The sequence below is a fragment of the Ahaetulla prasina genome, chromosome 5, assembly GCF_028640845.1.
Source record: "Ahaetulla prasina isolate Xishuangbanna chromosome 5, ASM2864084v1, whole genome shotgun sequence".
NCBI lineage: Eukaryota > Metazoa > Chordata > Lepidosauria > Squamata > Colubridae > Ahaetulla > Ahaetulla prasina.
The window spans coordinates 565,876-581,781 of record NC_080543.1 but is presented as its reverse complement, the minus strand read 5'-3'; the positions used below and the strand labels follow the sequence as shown (position 1 = coordinate 581,781).

General features: G+C 48.2%; 1 protein-coding gene across 1 annotated transcript in view; it reads left to right on the top strand.

Annotated features, from left to right (window-relative positions):
* The window catches only part of STARD10 (StAR related lipid transfer domain containing 10), a 42,493-nt gene extending 26,732 nt beyond the window's left edge, over window positions 1–15,761 (top strand). Inside the window, exons 4-6 of the mRNA XM_058184811.1 lie at window positions 2,831–2,948; window positions 5,574–5,626; window positions 11,551–15,761. Coding sequence (XP_058040794.1) covers window positions 2,831–2,948; window positions 5,574–5,626; window positions 11,551–11,778 — 399 coding nt within the window. The 3' untranslated portion in view covers window positions 11,779–15,761. The remainder of the gene's footprint in view (window positions 1–2,830; window positions 2,949–5,573; window positions 5,627–11,550) is intronic.
* Window positions 15,762–15,906: the final 145 nt, after the last annotated feature.

The following is a 15,906-nucleotide window of genomic DNA, read 5'->3' as shown; positions in this document are numbered from 1 at the left end:
TCTGTGTGTCCAGGCCCTCGAGTGAGGGTTACTCCCTCCGGGGGCTCCTCTTCCAGTTGCCTGACTCTCAGGGACCATCGAGGTTGCCCTCTCTCTGGGGAGGGCTCCCACCGTCCTTCGGGGCAGAGGCAGGGGGGCAGAGGCCTCGGCTTCCACATCGATGTCTTTGCCCGTGCTCCAAGGCCACGCTGGCTTCTCCTCTGAGCTGGCTGGCATTCCACTTCTCCCTCCAGCTCGGAAATCTCACCTTTGCCCTCCGGCCTCGATGTGGCCTCTTCCCGTTTGTCCATCTCCTCGGCCGGCACAGTCCCCACCGTAGAACAGTTCTCCAGGTGGATTGATGGCTCTATGTCAGCCCTGCCTCAGCCTTTAGTAAGAACAATCCTTGATACTATTTGGCGTAAAAGGCAGAGTTTTCAAGCAGAAGGCAGTAGAGCAAAGCAAGATCTAAGGTTTCCGTGCCAAGTTCCCAAGTATAATTTTCCCCTTGCCAAGATGGTCTCCCCCCACCCCCCCAGCCCTCGATTGTCCAATCCTTTTCAAACAGAAGTGTTGATGTTGTTGGAACTTTGTCCTTGGTATGCGGCTACATTCCTTCTTGGGTGGTTGTCCTTGAATTCCAGTCTCCAGCCGGTACAGTGAACGGTGGTCTCCTACATACACCCCCTCCCCTTCGGCTTTCCTCCCAGCCACCCACCCCAGCTCAGGCAGACTGGCACCGAAGCAAAAGAATAGAATAGAATAGAATTTATTGGCCAAGTGTGATTGGACACACAAGGAATTTGTTTTGGTGCATGTGCTCTCAGTGTACATAAAAGAAAAGAAAAAGAAAGGGAAAAAAAATACCTTCATCAAAGGTACAACATTTACAACACAAATGATGGTCATAGGTTGCAATTTAACCCTTAGTGATAGCAACAAAAAGTTACAGTCATACAGTCATGAGTGGAAAGAGATGGGTGATGGGAATGATGAGAAGATTAATAGGGCCTCTGGTGGCTCAGACTGTTAAGACAGTATGTTATTAACAACAGCTGCCTGCAATTACTGCAGGTTCAAGTCCCACCAGGCCCAAGGTTGACTCAGCCTTCCATCCTTTATAAGGTAGGTAAAATGAGGACCCAGATTGTTGGGGGCAATAAGTTGACTTTGTATATAATATACAAATGGATGAAGACTATTGCTTGACATAGTGTAAGCCGCCCAGAGAAGGGTGGGATATAAATGCAAATTAAAAAAAATAATAGAAGTGTAGATTTAGTAAATAGTTTGACAGTGTTGAGGAAATTATTTGTTTAGCAGAGGGATGGCAATTGGGAAAAAACTGTTCTTGTGTCTAGTTGTTATGGTGTGCAGTGCTCTATAGCATCATTTTGAGGGTAGGAGTTGAAACAGTTTATGTCCAGGATGTGTGTGTGACCCAAATGTGAAGCCAGCACTTCTGACAGGGTGCCTTTGGGCCAGTCACCAGGAGACTACGAGTTCTAGTTCCACTTTAGGTTATGAAACCTGGCTGGCTGGGGAATTCTGGGAGTTGAAGTCCACAGGTCCTAAAAAGTTGCAAAGGTTGGAGACTCTGCTTTAGGGTGCTTCCATAGCAGTGGTGAAATCCAATTTCTTTTACTACCGGTTCTGTGGGCGTGGCTTGGTGGGCGTGGCAGTGGAAGGATACTGCAAAATCCCCATTCCCTCCCCACTCCTGGGGGAAAGATACTGCACAATCTCCATTCCCACCCCACTCCTGGGGGAAGGATACTGCAAAATCCCCATTCCCTCCCCACTCCTGGGGGAAAGATACTGCACAATCTCCATTCCCACCCCACTCCTGGGGGAAGGATACTGCAAAATCTCCATTCCCTCCCCACTCCTGGGGGAAGGATACTGCAAAATCTCCATTCCCTCCCCACTCCTGGGGGAAGGATACTGCAAAATCTCCATTCCCTCCCCACTCTGGGGCCAGCCAGAGGTGATATTTGCTGGTTCTCCGAATTGCTAAAAATTTCCGCTATCGGTTCTCCAGAACCTGTCAGAACCTGCTGGATTTCACCCCTGTTCCATGGGCTCTGTGGCAGTGGAAGGATACTGCAAAATCCCCATTCCCTCCCCACTCCTGGGGGAAAGATACTGCACAATCTCCATTCCCACCCCACTCCTGGGGGAAGGATACTGCAAAATCTCCATTCCCAATGAATGTGAAGAAAAACTAGGATGATTAGAGGCCTGGAGACGAAAACATTTGAAGAACGGTTGCAGGAACTGGGTTTGGCTAGTCTAGTGAAGGGAAGGACCAGGGTGGGACATGAGAGCAGCGTTCCACTATCTCAGGGGCTGCCCCAAAGAAGAGGGAGTCAAGCTATTCTCCAAAGCACTGAAGGCAGGACAAGAAACAACAGATGGACACTAATCAAGGAGTGTAGCAATCTGGAATTAAGGAGAAATTTCCTGACAGTAGAGAACAGTTAACCAGTGGAACGACTTGCCTCCGGAAGTGCTGGGTGCTCCATCACTTTCAAGAAGAGACTGGGCAACCATTTGTCTGAAATGGTGGAGGGCAGGGATGTCCAAATTTGGCAACTTTTAAGACTTGTGGACTTCAGCTCCCAGAATTCCTCAGCCAACTTTGCTGGGAGTTAAAGTCCACAAGTCTTAAAGTTGCCAAGTTTGGACAGCCCTGGTCTAGGGACTCCTGCCCTAGCAGGGGGTTGGAGTAGAAGACCTCTAAGGTCCCTTCCAGCTCTATTCTGATTGGAATAAATGCACACACATCATGTTAGGGCCAGTTCCAGGCTTGGCTGGTGGGAGTTAAACTTTTCCACCGGTCTCTTTTTAGAAATACCCCCCGCGGAAAGACATGGTCAGAGCCGTCTCCATCCAAACGGGCTACCTGATCCAGGGGAAAGGAGCCAAGAACTGCAGCCTCACCTACCTTGCTCAAGTGGACCCCAAAGGTAAGGTTGTGCCCTCCCACCGTGCGCCAGGGGAGTCTCCGCACCCGGTTGGGCAGAGCTGCAAGGCTCTGGCCTTGGCTTCCTGGGAAGCTGTGCTTGCAAATATCTGTTTGCACAGGGAATCCTCAAGGCCAAAGCCTGTATTGTCATCGTACATCATGTATACAACGAAATTGGTTTAGCTTGCAACCGTTCATTTAGTGACTGCTTGAAGTCTCAACCCCCCTGAGAAAAGTGACTTATGACCGTTTTTCAAACTTACGACCTTCGCAGCATCTCCATGGTCACACGATCAAAATTCAGATGCTTGGCCACTGGTTCCTATTTATGACGGTTGCAGAGGTCCCGTGATCCACTTTTGCAACTTTCCGACAAGCTTAACAACCGTGTGACTCGCTTAACAAACACAGTGATTCATTTAACAAGGAAGGTCGTAAAATGGGTCAAACTCAGTTAAGAACCGACTTGCTTGTCCACGAAATTTTTCTGGTTGCATTTAGCAAAAATAAATTTTGGGCTCCATTGTGGTCGTAACTTAAGGGCTACCTCTTCGGTCCACAACGGAGTCCAAAATTCCCGTTGCTAAGCAAGGCAGTGGTCCAATGAGTTGTGCCCCATTTTACAACCTTTTGTGCCGTCGTCGGTAAGCAAATCATGTTATTAAGTGAATCTGCCTTCCTCCATTGACTTTGCTTTCTGGAGGCTGGTTGGAATGGTTCCAAGTGGTGACCACGTGACCCCAGGACAGTGCAACTGTCGTAAATACAGGTAATCCTCAATTTAAGACCAAAACTGAGCCCAAAATTTCTGTCGTTAAGCAAGAAAGCTGTTAAGTGAGTTTCGCTCCAGTTTACGGCCTTTCTTGCCACAGTCATTAGGCGAACCACTGCAGTGGTTAAGTTAGTAACACGGTTGTTAAGTGAATCCGGCTTCCCCATTGACCGCTTGTCAGAAGGTCACAAAATGTGACACCGCGACCGTCGTAAATATGAAACCAGTTGCCAACTGACTAAATTTTGATCAATTGGCCATGGGGATGCCACAAGGGTGAAAAACGGCCATGTCCATTTTTTCAGTGCCGTCATAACTTTGAACCGTCACTAAGTGAACGGCTATAAACCGAGGACTACCCGAAATCCCATCAGTTGATGCCAGTTGATTGATTCATTCCTGAAAAGGACACCATCTGCATTTCTAAAACATAATTGGTGGATTTCCAATCGCATAAATAAATCAGTAGCTACTAATATGTTCCGCCAACTCCAGTTGGGGCCGACATGGAATCGCTTTGTGGCATCAAATATTCATGGCTTGTGTGGCTTCCAAACTCCCTGACAATAGTTGTGTTGTGTGGATCCCTTCCCCAAACAATGAGGGGGGGCACTGATACAAGGAGTGCAGGTGGCCATGGAACTGACCGACATCTCGTGTATACGACCACAATGGGGAGATGAATTTCCATGGCTGAGACAGGCTGCTGTTAAGGGAACCGTGTTCAATTTTATGACCTTTTTTCATCACGGTTGTTAAGCGATTCACTGCCGTTATTAAGTGAGTGATTGGGTCGTTATGTGAACCCAGCTTTCCCCCATTGGCTTAACTAGTCACAAGTGGCGGTCACATGACCCCAGGACACTGCAAACCATTATAAACACATTCTGTTTGCCAAGCTCCTACATTTTGATTATGTGACCGTAGGGGTGCTCTGAAGGTCATAAGCGCGAGGACCACTCAAAAGTCACTTTTCCAGTGCTGTTGTAAGTGAATGGTCACTAAATGAATGGTTGTAGGTCAAGGACTACCCGTATCTCTGAATTACCTTGCTATCTAAACTGGTTAATCAGTGCTCATTCCGAAGCAGTCTCAAAAAAAGTGGACCATGTAAAAAAGAATTACCCATTCAAGCAAACATTTTCTTCTTTATAAAGTTTGTTTCTCAAACTCAGCAGCTTTCAGGTGTGAAGAATCATATTTTGGGATAATCCCCTGTTATCTTCTTCATAAAGTTTAAATGCCTTCCCCTCCACTTTCTCCTCTGGTGCAGGTAGAGCCCCCTCCTCCCATTCTGGAGGGTAGTTTGAGAGAGGAGAGACCTGGGCCAGAAACCCCGAAGGTTTTTTGTCACGGGAAGAATGAAACCAGACCATATCTTCACTTTTTTCAGAGGGCAAAGCAGTTTTTTGTGGTGTAAGTCCTTGGCTTACAACCACAGTTGAGCCCAGCATTTCTCTTGCTAAGTGAGACATTGATTAAGTGAGTTTTGCCCCATTTCCGACCTTTCCTGCGACTGTTGTTAAGTGAATCCCTGCGGTTGTTGTTAGTAACATGGTTGTTAAGTGAATCACTTCTTTTCAGTACCTTTCTAACTTCGAACAGTTACTGAACGAACTAGTAAGTTTGTTGTAAGTTGAGGGCTACCTGTGCCCAAAAGCTGTGTTGGTGTCTCCTTCTTGATTCAGATTCTTAGTGGGTGTCTCAGGTGATGCAAGGGGTGTGTGTGTCTGTGGGGGAGGGGATGTAGATGCACCTGCAGAAAATTCCCAGGTATGTGCCCATTTTGCACATAGTTCGGAACAGCCTGAGCGAGCCGTGCCATGATCAGTATTTCGATTTTCTCCGTTGCAGGTTCTTTGCCAAAGTGGGTTGTGAATAAATCATCTCAATTCCTGGCTCCCAAGGTAAGATGGGATCCATTTTTCTCTTCTTTCTGCATCCCCCTGGCTCACCTGGGGTCATCCAGTGGCCAGGAGTGGCTGGAGGGTCAAGACCTGTTGCTGGGAATAGGTGGGAATAGGTCTGTGGAGATTATTCTCAGCCATCCAGGCCACGGTTGTCCCAAAGGTGTTTTTTCCCCAAAAGGCAACTGGACTTTCTGGTTTGTTTCTTGAAGACGTTTTGCTTCTCATCCAAGGAGCTTCAGAACTTCTCCAGAACTACCGAAGCTTCTTGGATGAGAAGCGAAAATGTCCTTTTGGAAAAGCACCTTTGGGGAGATGTGGGAGATAAGAAGATGATCCAAACTCAGCTCTGTCTTTATCCATTATTTATTCTATTTCAAATCCACTCACTATTAGGAATTCTCTGGGAAGATTAAGATGATAGTATTTGCCGCTCAGGGTTGAACTCTGGGGTCCTTGGTGCTCTCTGAGCTGGGTGGTTTTCTTGCAGACATTTCATGGCCCAGCTAGGGAATATCATCAGTGCTGGAAGGGAATGGGGTTTGTGGAGAGAGGAGGAGGAGAAGGAGGAGGGGAGGAGGGGAGAGGGAGGGTGAGAAGGAAGACGGTGGGGTCCTTGGTGCTCTCTGAAGGTGGTTTTCTTGCAGACTTTTCATGACCCAAGTAGGGAACATCATCAGTGCTACAGAATGTGGGGTTTGCTGTCTGTTTATATGGAGTAACTTAGCCAGGCAGGGTTGCTTAATAGAGGGTAAAAGAATTATTCTTGTTGGTTTAGAATAGAATAGAATAGAATAGAATAGAATAGAATTTTTATTGGCCAAGTGTGATTGGACACACAAAGAATTTGTCTTGGTGCTTAAGCTCTCAGTGTATATAAAAGAAAAGATATGTGATGAAATTTGGGATGAAATAATGAGTAAAAGATATAAATGGACTTCAGAGATGATTTAAATCTTGAAAAGCACTCCTCTGTTTCTCCACTCTAGCATTTAAGCAACGCTTTGTATAGTAAATAGATCTTGCAAAACCTACTTTTGCAGATTTACAGAAGTTTTATCTCTGCGTGACTTTTGGTTACTTGCTTCTTAGGAGAATATTGGGGAGGTTGCTGCTGCTGGAAAAAAAAAATCAGAGGTTGGAGGTTTTGGAATTAATCAATCAAACTTCAATGTTATTGATTCCTTTTTATGGGAAGTTGAAAAGTGGGGTTGAAATGGACCTGAATTATTGATGCCAGCAGGCATGGAAGGAAGAGTTTGCATGTTGTCTCCTGGGGAACGGCGGGAAGGTTGCTTTGATCTTAAAATGAGGTTGATGGAATTTAAGAAAAAAGAAGAAGAAATCTTTCAAAGACACGAGGCTCTTCAAAGGAAGTTTAATAAGTTTTTGCTGGCAATCGCTTTGCTGTTAGAGATGAAGTTCAGGGCTTGGAATATGAAGCCTTGGATTTGAGGAGTTACATTGACTGAAGATAGCGAAAGTTTGATTTTTCAGGAAGACGGCCAAATTACTGGTGGCAAGTGCTCCTCGATTTACAACCATAATTTTCTGTTGCTGAATGAGAAAGTTGTTGTGAATTTTGCCCCATTTCACAAATCTTGCTTGCTACAGTTGTTAAGTGAAACACTGCCGTTGTTAAGTTAGTCACACGGTTGTTGAGTGAATTTGGCTTCCCCCTTGACTTTGCTTGTCAGAAGGTCGCAAAAGGGGATCACGTGACCCAGGGATACTGCGACCGTCACAAATACGAGTCAGTTGCCAAGCGTCCGAATTTTGATCATGTGACCACTGGGATGCTGCAATGGTCGTAAGTGTGAACAGGGTCCTACGTCACTTTTTTCAGTGCTGTTGTAACTTCAAATGGTCACTAAGTGAATGGTTGTAAGTCAAGGACTACCTCCAATTGTTCTCACTGACAGGAAATTCCTCCTTAGTCCCAGGTTGGTTCTCTCCTTGGTCAGTTTCCATCTGTTGCTTCTTCTCCTGCCTTCAGGGGCTTTGGACAAAATTTGCTTCTTTCGGTCAAGGAAAACCTGCTATGAAATGCCCTTGAAAAGGATATAAGGTTGCCGAACTCACCAATGGGCTGCATTTGTGGGTTGTGAGTTGCCTCCAGGATCAAGTGCGGCAGAGATTAGCAGAGGCGCCTCTCTGGACTGAGGTTCCCGGGTCAGCTCCATCATCGATCAGGTTGTCCCAAAGTGCTTTTTCCCAAAACTTTCTTGGGTTTTCCCCCCCTTGAAAACGTTTCATTTTTCATCCCTCGAGCTTCTCAGATTCAGGAAAGAGTGCAGAGAAGAGCAACCAGGATGATGCCTATTATAGAATAGAATAGAATAGAATTTTTATTGGCCATGTGATTGGACACACAAGGAATTTGTCTTGGTGCATAAGCTCTCAGTGTACATAAAAGAAAAGATACCTTCATCATTTACAACACAATTGATGGTCAATATATCAGTATAAATCATAAGGATTACCAGCAACAAAGTTACAGTCATACAGTCATAAGTGGAAAGAAATGGGTGGTGGGAACTATGAGAAGATTAATAGTAGTGCAGATTCAGTAAATAGTTTGACAGTGTTGATGGAATTATTTGTTTAGCAGAGTGATGGCCTTCGGGAAAAAACTGTTCTTGTGTCTAGTTGTTCTGGTGTGCAGTGCTCTATAGCCTCGTTTTGAGGGTAGGAGTTGAAACAGTTGATGTCCAGGATGTGAGGGATCTGTAAATATTTTCACGGCCCTCTTCTTGATTCGTGCAGTATACAGGTCCTCAATCGAAGGCAGGTTGGTAGCCATTATTTTTTCTGCAGTTCTAATTATCCTCTGAAGTCTGTGTCTTTCTTGTTGGGTTGCAGAACCGAACCAGACAGTTATAGAGGTGCAAATGACAGACTCAATAATTCCTCTATAGAACTTAATCAGCAGCTCCTTGGGCAGTTTGAGCTTTCTGAGTTGGCGCAGAAAGAACATATTATATTAACAGCTGCAAAGAAGGGTCCAAACTACATATAAAAGACATTAGAATCAGGGCAAAATCAGAACAGTCAGTCAGTAAAGGCCAGTTAAGATGCTAGTCTATACCCCCACCCCCCTTGCTTGCATTATCATCTCAAAACCTTTTTAGATTTGTACCTAATATAAATCTACCAGGTTCAACTCCTGTTTCACTGCTGAGTTTCCTCCATACCCATTGCAAGCCAGCACTCCCTGTATCTAGTTAACTTCAAGGATACACAACAGCAACTGCTGATGCCTTGCCTCTGTCTTCTTCCCTTGTTGCTGCTCACCCCCCACATGGCATAGGGGGAAAAAACCTGTTTGAACACCATTGTCTGAGTGGTGAGATAAGAAAACTGCTCCTCCTACAACTGTGAAGGATGGGAGATAGGGAAAGGTGGGAAGAGATGAAACCTGAGCATTGGGGATGAAAGGGGACACCTCCGGAGGCTAAAACATACGATGAACAATGAACGGTTGCAGGAACTGGGCCTGGCTAGTCTAGTGAAGAGAAGGAACAGGGGAGACAGGAGAGCAGTCTTCCAGTATTTGAGGGGCTGCCACAGAGGAGGGGGTGTCAGTTTTCCAAACCACCTCAAGGTAGTTCAAGGAATGGGTGGAAACTCATCAAGGAGAAAAACAACCTGGAATTGAGGAGAAGCTTCCTAACAGTGAGCATAAGGGGCGTGCATAAGCGCACAAACGTGCCTACCGTTCCTGTCCTATTGTTTTTCTTTTCTTCTTCCTATATATATATATATATATATATATGCTTATACCTCCTAATATTTACTCATATATATGTTTATATACTATATAATCTTTTACATGATGTTGTGACAAAATAAATAAATAAAACAAATAAACAATTAACCAGTGGAACAGCTGGCCACCAAATGCCTGAAGGCAGGACAGGAATAGATGGAAACTCATCAAGGAGAGATGCAACCTAGAATTGCTAACCAGTGGAAGAGCTTGCTACCAGAAGTTGTGGGCGCTGGAGGTTTTTAAGAAGAGATTAGGCAGCCATTGGACTGAAATGCGCCGTAGGGTCTTCCGTTTGGGTAGCCAGTTGGACTAGAAGACCTCCGAGGTCCCTTCCAACCCTGTTATTCTGTATTCCGATCCCGTCCCTTTCCCATCCCTTCATGAACGGCCCTCCTGGTTGCTGAGAGATGGCATGAAGCGCTCTGCTCACAATGGCCACGGAAAACAACCCCCTCAGCAAATGCAACCAAACCTCCTTCTAATGAAAAGGGAGGAAAGGAAAAAAAGAACCCGCAGGAGAAGCAGACAAAGAACGAGGCGGCCTTTGTTGTCGGCTTGAAGCGTATCGGCTTTCCAGAGACGGAAAAGGTCTTAAGTTTCGAGGGTGGCTTTGTGTTCCCCAACAAAGCCGGCCTGTTTGAAAAGGGATCATCGTCGTGTTGCTCTCCCGAGACAAAGACGGGTTCGGTTTAGGAGCTCTTTAGGTTGGAAATGCCAAAAGCGGCTTGGCCCATTTCGAGCCGTGAGGCCCACAGATTTGCAGAGAAGTTTGAATCTTGGGGGGTGGGCTGCTTCTTCTTGGGTCCAGAGATGGTGGGGAGAGGGCCCGGGCAGAGTGTGGGGGTCTTGTCACGTGGTTAGGGGCTCTTTGGTAGGTTCAGATGCTGCAGTCCATGCAGCAATGATGCAACACCAAACAGGTTGAAGGTGTAAGAACACATTGTTCCATCAGAATAGAGCCGGAACGGACCTTGGAGGTCTTCTAGTCCAACCCTCTGCATAAGCAGGAGACCCTACACCATTTCAGAGGTGGCTGCCAGTCTTTTCTTAAAAACCTCCAGTGATGAAGAAGCACCTCCATCCAGCTGTTCTCCTGGCTAGTTGTTTTCCTTGATTCGTTTCCACCACCAAGCGCTGAGTTTACCACCAAGACCTTCAACTGGGGAAGCTGAAGACATTTACATCCAGCCGTCTTCCTCAGAACCTGGAAGCTCGGTTTGAAATGTCTTTGGGGTCCTCGGGCATCAGTAAGGAGGCTTCTGGGTGGTGCTCCAGGTTGGAAGCCTTGGATATCTCCTAGGCATGACCTCTTGGTTGGTCTACTGAAGTCCTCCATAGAGGTAGGCCTTGATCCAGAAGAAGGCTTCTGGGATGGGAGCTTTAATGCCCAAGAGGAAAGGGCTGTGTTGACTTCATCAGAAGCCCCTTTGGTCTTCCTCAAGAGAGGAGGAAAGCAGGTCCTTGGGACTGAGCAGCTGAGCCTCCACTTCTGAAGGCATCTCCGGAGGAAGCTGAGGAGCCTTCTGAATTTCCCCCTCCCTTTGTTGGGTGAAGGCTTCTTCCTCTTCCTCCTCCTCCATTAACTTCTCCTTCTCTTCTTCTTCCTCCTTTCTTTTTTCCTCCTGTGTCTCAACTAACTACTACTATTACTGGTCTTCTTGGTCTTCATGGTTTTCCTCTTCCTCCTTCTCCTCCTCCTCCTCCTCCTCCTCCTCCTCTCTGCAAGCCCAGTTCTCTTCTAGTTACCTAGTTGGGTCATGAAAGGTCTGCAAGAAAACCACCCAGCTCAGAGAGCACCAAGGATCCCAGTTGTCCTTCTCCTCCTCCTCCTCCTCCTCCTCCTATTCTTCTTCTTCTTCTTCTTCTTCTTCTTCTTCTTCTTCTTCTTCTTCTTCTTCTTCTTCTTCTTCTTCTTCTTCTTCTTCTTCTTCTTCTTCTTCTTCTTCTTCTTCTTCTTCTTCTTCTTCTCCCCTCCTCCTCCTCCTATATTAACTTCTCTTCTTCTTCCTCCTTTCCTTTTTCCTCCTGTGTCTCAACTAACTGCTACTACTACTGGTCTTCTTGGTCTTCATGGTTTTCCTCCTCCTCCTCCTCCTCCTCCTCCCCTCACCCTTGGCTGATGTTGTTTCTGCCCCTCTTCCTCCTCCCCCAGGCCATGAAGAAGATGTACAAAGCCTGCGTCAAGTACCCCGACTGGAAGCAGAAGCACAACGCCCACTTCAAGCCCTGGCTCTACCCCGAGCAGAACACCCTTCCCAGCCTGGCCCTCTCCGACTTGTCCATCCAGCACGCCGACTCCCTGGAGAACATTGACGAGAGCAGCCTGGCCGAGACCAAGGAGGAGCGGGCCGAAGGCAGCGACGAGGACAGCGTCAACTGAGGGCCCACCGGCCGGAGGGGGGGAGGAGGGGAGGGCGGGGAGAGCTGTGCCGCCCACCCACTCTCACCCCCCCCACGCCCCCCTCACCTGGGCTCCTTCTTGTCTGTGTCACTCCTGTGTTTGCAAAGGAGGCGGGGGGAGGGGGCGGCCTCACTTAGTGCCGGTCGTAGGACAGGATTTTTCTCCTTCTCCGGAGGGAGGGTTAGGGAGTCGTGGGACGCTTCAGCCAGAGAGCCGGGTTTTCAGAGGAAGGCACCCCATCTTTGCCGGCAGTTCCCCCTTCCCCCCCCCCCCTGCCAGACAGCCCCCCTCCCCCTGCGGCTGGTTTCCTTCCTGGCTTTTTCTGCAACTGCCACGTCCCTTTGACTGCACTTGGCGGGGGGGGGGGGAACCAGAGCCGGGGTCTTTCCATGGGACCCCTGAGCTTTGCAGATGATCCGGAGGAAGAAGGACAGTTCTTCCCATGAAGGAAGGCATCGGCTGCTCCTTGGAGGGGTCGAGGAGGGGGGCTACCTTGGCAAGGAAAAATCCCCCTCCCCCGTGCAGAGCCTTTTACCTTCCCTGGGGGGTGGGGGGGACATGGGCGGAAGGCCTCCCCCCAGCAAGATGAGGAAGACTGCTGGATTTCCAATGAGCGTTGACCAGGGGGGCCCTTGTGGGTGTTCCTACTTGAACCTCTTGGGTGTTGCGTTATGGCTGCATCCTACTGGACAGCAGCAGCTGAGCCCACCAAAAAGCCCCTACCCACACGACAAGAACCCCCCCACACACACACAGACACCCCGCCAAGGCCCTCTCCCCACCATCTCTGGACCCAAGAAGGAGCAGGGTCCCCACCCCCACCCCGTGGGTCTCCCGGAGAGTCAACATTCTGGGATGGGCCAGGATGGTTCTGCCCACAGCCCTGCCTGCCTTTCGCGTAGTGCCTCCCACAGGCAAAGCGCACGAAACGCCGCCAGAGCTTTGGGGGCAACATCCCAACGGCTATTTGTGCCCCGTGGATGCCTCCCCCCCCCGTTCCCCCCCCCCAGTCTCGTGGAAAGCCCCGGCTCTCGGGCAGAGTCACTGGAACCTGTGGGTGGGCATGACTTCTACCGTAGCACGTCTGCTCGCTTCCTTTCTCCCCTCACAGGTGGTCCTCGACTTACAACAGTTCACTTAGTGACCGTTCGGAGTTACAGCGGCACTGAAAAAAGGGACTTATGACGGTTGTTCACACTTAACGGCCGTTGCAGCGTCCCTGTGGTCACGTGATCCAAATTCAGATGCTTGGCGACTCACTCAAATTTATGACGGTCGTGGTGTCCTTGGGCAACCTTCTGACCGGCAAAATCAACGGGGAAGCTGGGCTCGCTTAACAGCCGTGCTACTAATTTAACGACTACATTGATTTGCTTAACAACGGTGGCAAGAACGGTCATTCAATGGGGCAAAATTCACTTAACAAGTCCCTTGCTTTGCAACAGAAATGTTAGGCTCAATTCTGGTCGTAAGTCGAGGACTACCTGTACAAAGACGGGCATGAAATGCGACTTGGTTATGGAAGGAGGAGGTGGACACCAACCTCCTTCTCAGGCTCTTCCCCACGGCTCCTCCGCCAGCATCTGGCTGCCTTCTGTAGTTGCTGTGAGTTCTGCCCCTCCTCCATGCCCTGGGTGGGGCCTTCAGCTTGGAGAGGGGGGCCTTCTGCTACTTTGGGGGGGCGGACATCAGCTCCCTGCTTGGACCCTGCTGGTTTCAGCTGGACCCAGGGTGAGAATGAGGGCTCCCCCCAAGAAGCAAAGGTCCTTCTGGGCCCGCTCTCGGAGAGGTAGGGAGAAGGAGAGCCCATCCTGTAGAGTGGGGGGGGGGGTCTCCATCCTTGGCAAATTTTACGACTTGTGGACTTCAACTCCCAGAATTCCTCAACCGGCCAAGGTGGGGGAGCCCCACTGTAGAGCAGGGGTCTCCAACCTTGGTCCCTTTAAGACTTGTGGACTTCAACTCCCAGCTTTGCTGGCTGAGGGATGCTGGGAGTTGAAGTCCACAAGTCTTAAAGGGACCAAGGTTGGAGTCCCCTGCTGTAGAGGACATCTCCATCACATTGCATCATTCATGATCCCTGAGGTCTTCAGGCTCTTGTCCAACGGGCAGTTGAAGCTGCCAGAGATGGAGGCACCATGTTCTGATGGTGTGACCGAGCAGAAGGTGCCAAGAGCCTTCTCTGGCTGCCAGATGGGCCACGTCCAAGAGCAGAGTCACCTGTCCACCCTAAACTGGTTGCAGCTGGACACCTTCTGCTGTGCTCCTCTTCCTCCCAATGAAATTGAGCTGGGTGTGTGTAGCTGTGTGTCAGCAGATTTTTTGTGTGTGTGTGGAGGGGGATGAGCTGGCTACAAAACAAGGGGACACCTTCCCAGTCAGGCCATCTTGGGCCAATCCAGGTGGGAAAGGCCAGGTCTACAGGTGAAGGTTCAATGAACCTGATTTATTGCTAAAAGCCTAGGGAACCTTCTCAGCTCACAGCCAGCCCCTGCTAGAGTCAAGAGGGTTCAAGTGAAATTGGACTTAGTTTGCGGATATGTAAGGATTCTAGGCTGCTGCCTCTTTTGACGCCCGCCCCCAGTTCTGCCATTCTTTCCCTTAAACCAAGTTTGGAAAGGCAGCTGGGGGCAACCGAGACAACTTTTCCACCTTTGTTCCGGGATTATTAATACTCTTTCTGTGCTGGGGGAAACCTTGCCTGGTGGGGGAGCCCCTATCTCGGGGGTCTAGCAGCAGGAGATATTGGGGGGATGCTTTCCATGGGACCTCCCCTCTCTCCCTTTCTCTCGCTCTTTCTCTCTTTTTCTTTCTCTCTTTTTCTCTTCCTCTCTCTTTCCCTCTCTTTCTCATTCTCTCTCTCTTTCTCGTTCTCTCTTTTTCACTATCTATCTATCTACCTACCTACCTACCTACCTATCTCTCATTCTCTCTCTTTCTCTCTTTTTCCTTTTCTTTCCTTTCCGCTTCCCTTTCCCTTTTTCTCTCTTTCTTTCTCTCTTTCTCATTCTCTCACTCTCACTGCCCCCTGCTGAGTCTGGAAGGCTACTGGAGCAAGAAAAGTGAGATTTGACTAGCCTTAAACTGTAGGATTGTTACTGTAGCTTTCAGGGGCTGCTTTCCCTATAGCCCCTTTTGCATTTCGGGAGGGGGGGGAGCGGGATTTAAAAAAAAGCGGGAAGGGGATTTCATATCTTGTTACTGGACCATTTGTTTCAAAATAAACGGAGTTCAAATTCTTTGAGTGTCTCACTTGCAAAAGAGGTGGAGACGACACGCTGCCCTGGAAGATCAGGAGAAAAATGTCCTTTAACGAGTGTCAGGATTCGAATGAGGGGCCAGCAGGTGATAGCAAAGCCCATGGATCTGTCTTGCTGCCCAAAGTGTTTCTCAACCTTATAGAATGATAGAGTTGGAAGGGACTAGAAGGGTCATCTTTGCCAGTGTTTCTTGGCCCCTTTAAGAGGGGGGCAACTACAACTCCCAGAATTGACAGAGAAGGTGGATATGGCTGGGGAAGAGTTGGAAATGGGAAGAGTTGGCGGTCTATTACATATAAACTAGGATGTCCAACTGTGGCGACTTTATGACTTGTGGACTACAACTCCTAGAATTCCCTAGCCAGCTCTTCCAACTTCCCCTAACAAGACCTATATCCTCCTCCTCCTCCTCATGTCTGGAGAATTCTTGGAATTGTAGTCCCCACCTCTTAAAGGAGCCAAGAAACACTGGACTAGACCCTTCTCATCCCTCCATCATTCTACAAGGTGGAGAATTCTGGGAGTTGAAGTCCACAAGTCTTAAAGGCGCCAAGCTTGGTATATAGACTGCATTGGAGAGATGCTCACACAATAGCGACACAATAATGCCAAATCTTCATCAATTGTTTTTAAAATATTTTAACAATATGTTTCGAATTGTGAGCCTCCCGGAGTCGTTCGCTGAGAAGGGCAGCTATAGAAATCAATCAAATTAATTGATCCACTCAAACCCTTGAAAAATTCAAAACTGAAAGCATCACAGGCCTGAACAATTCCTTCTTAATTAAACATTTTATTTATTTATTTATTTATTTTTCATATTTATATACCGCCCTATCTCCCTAGG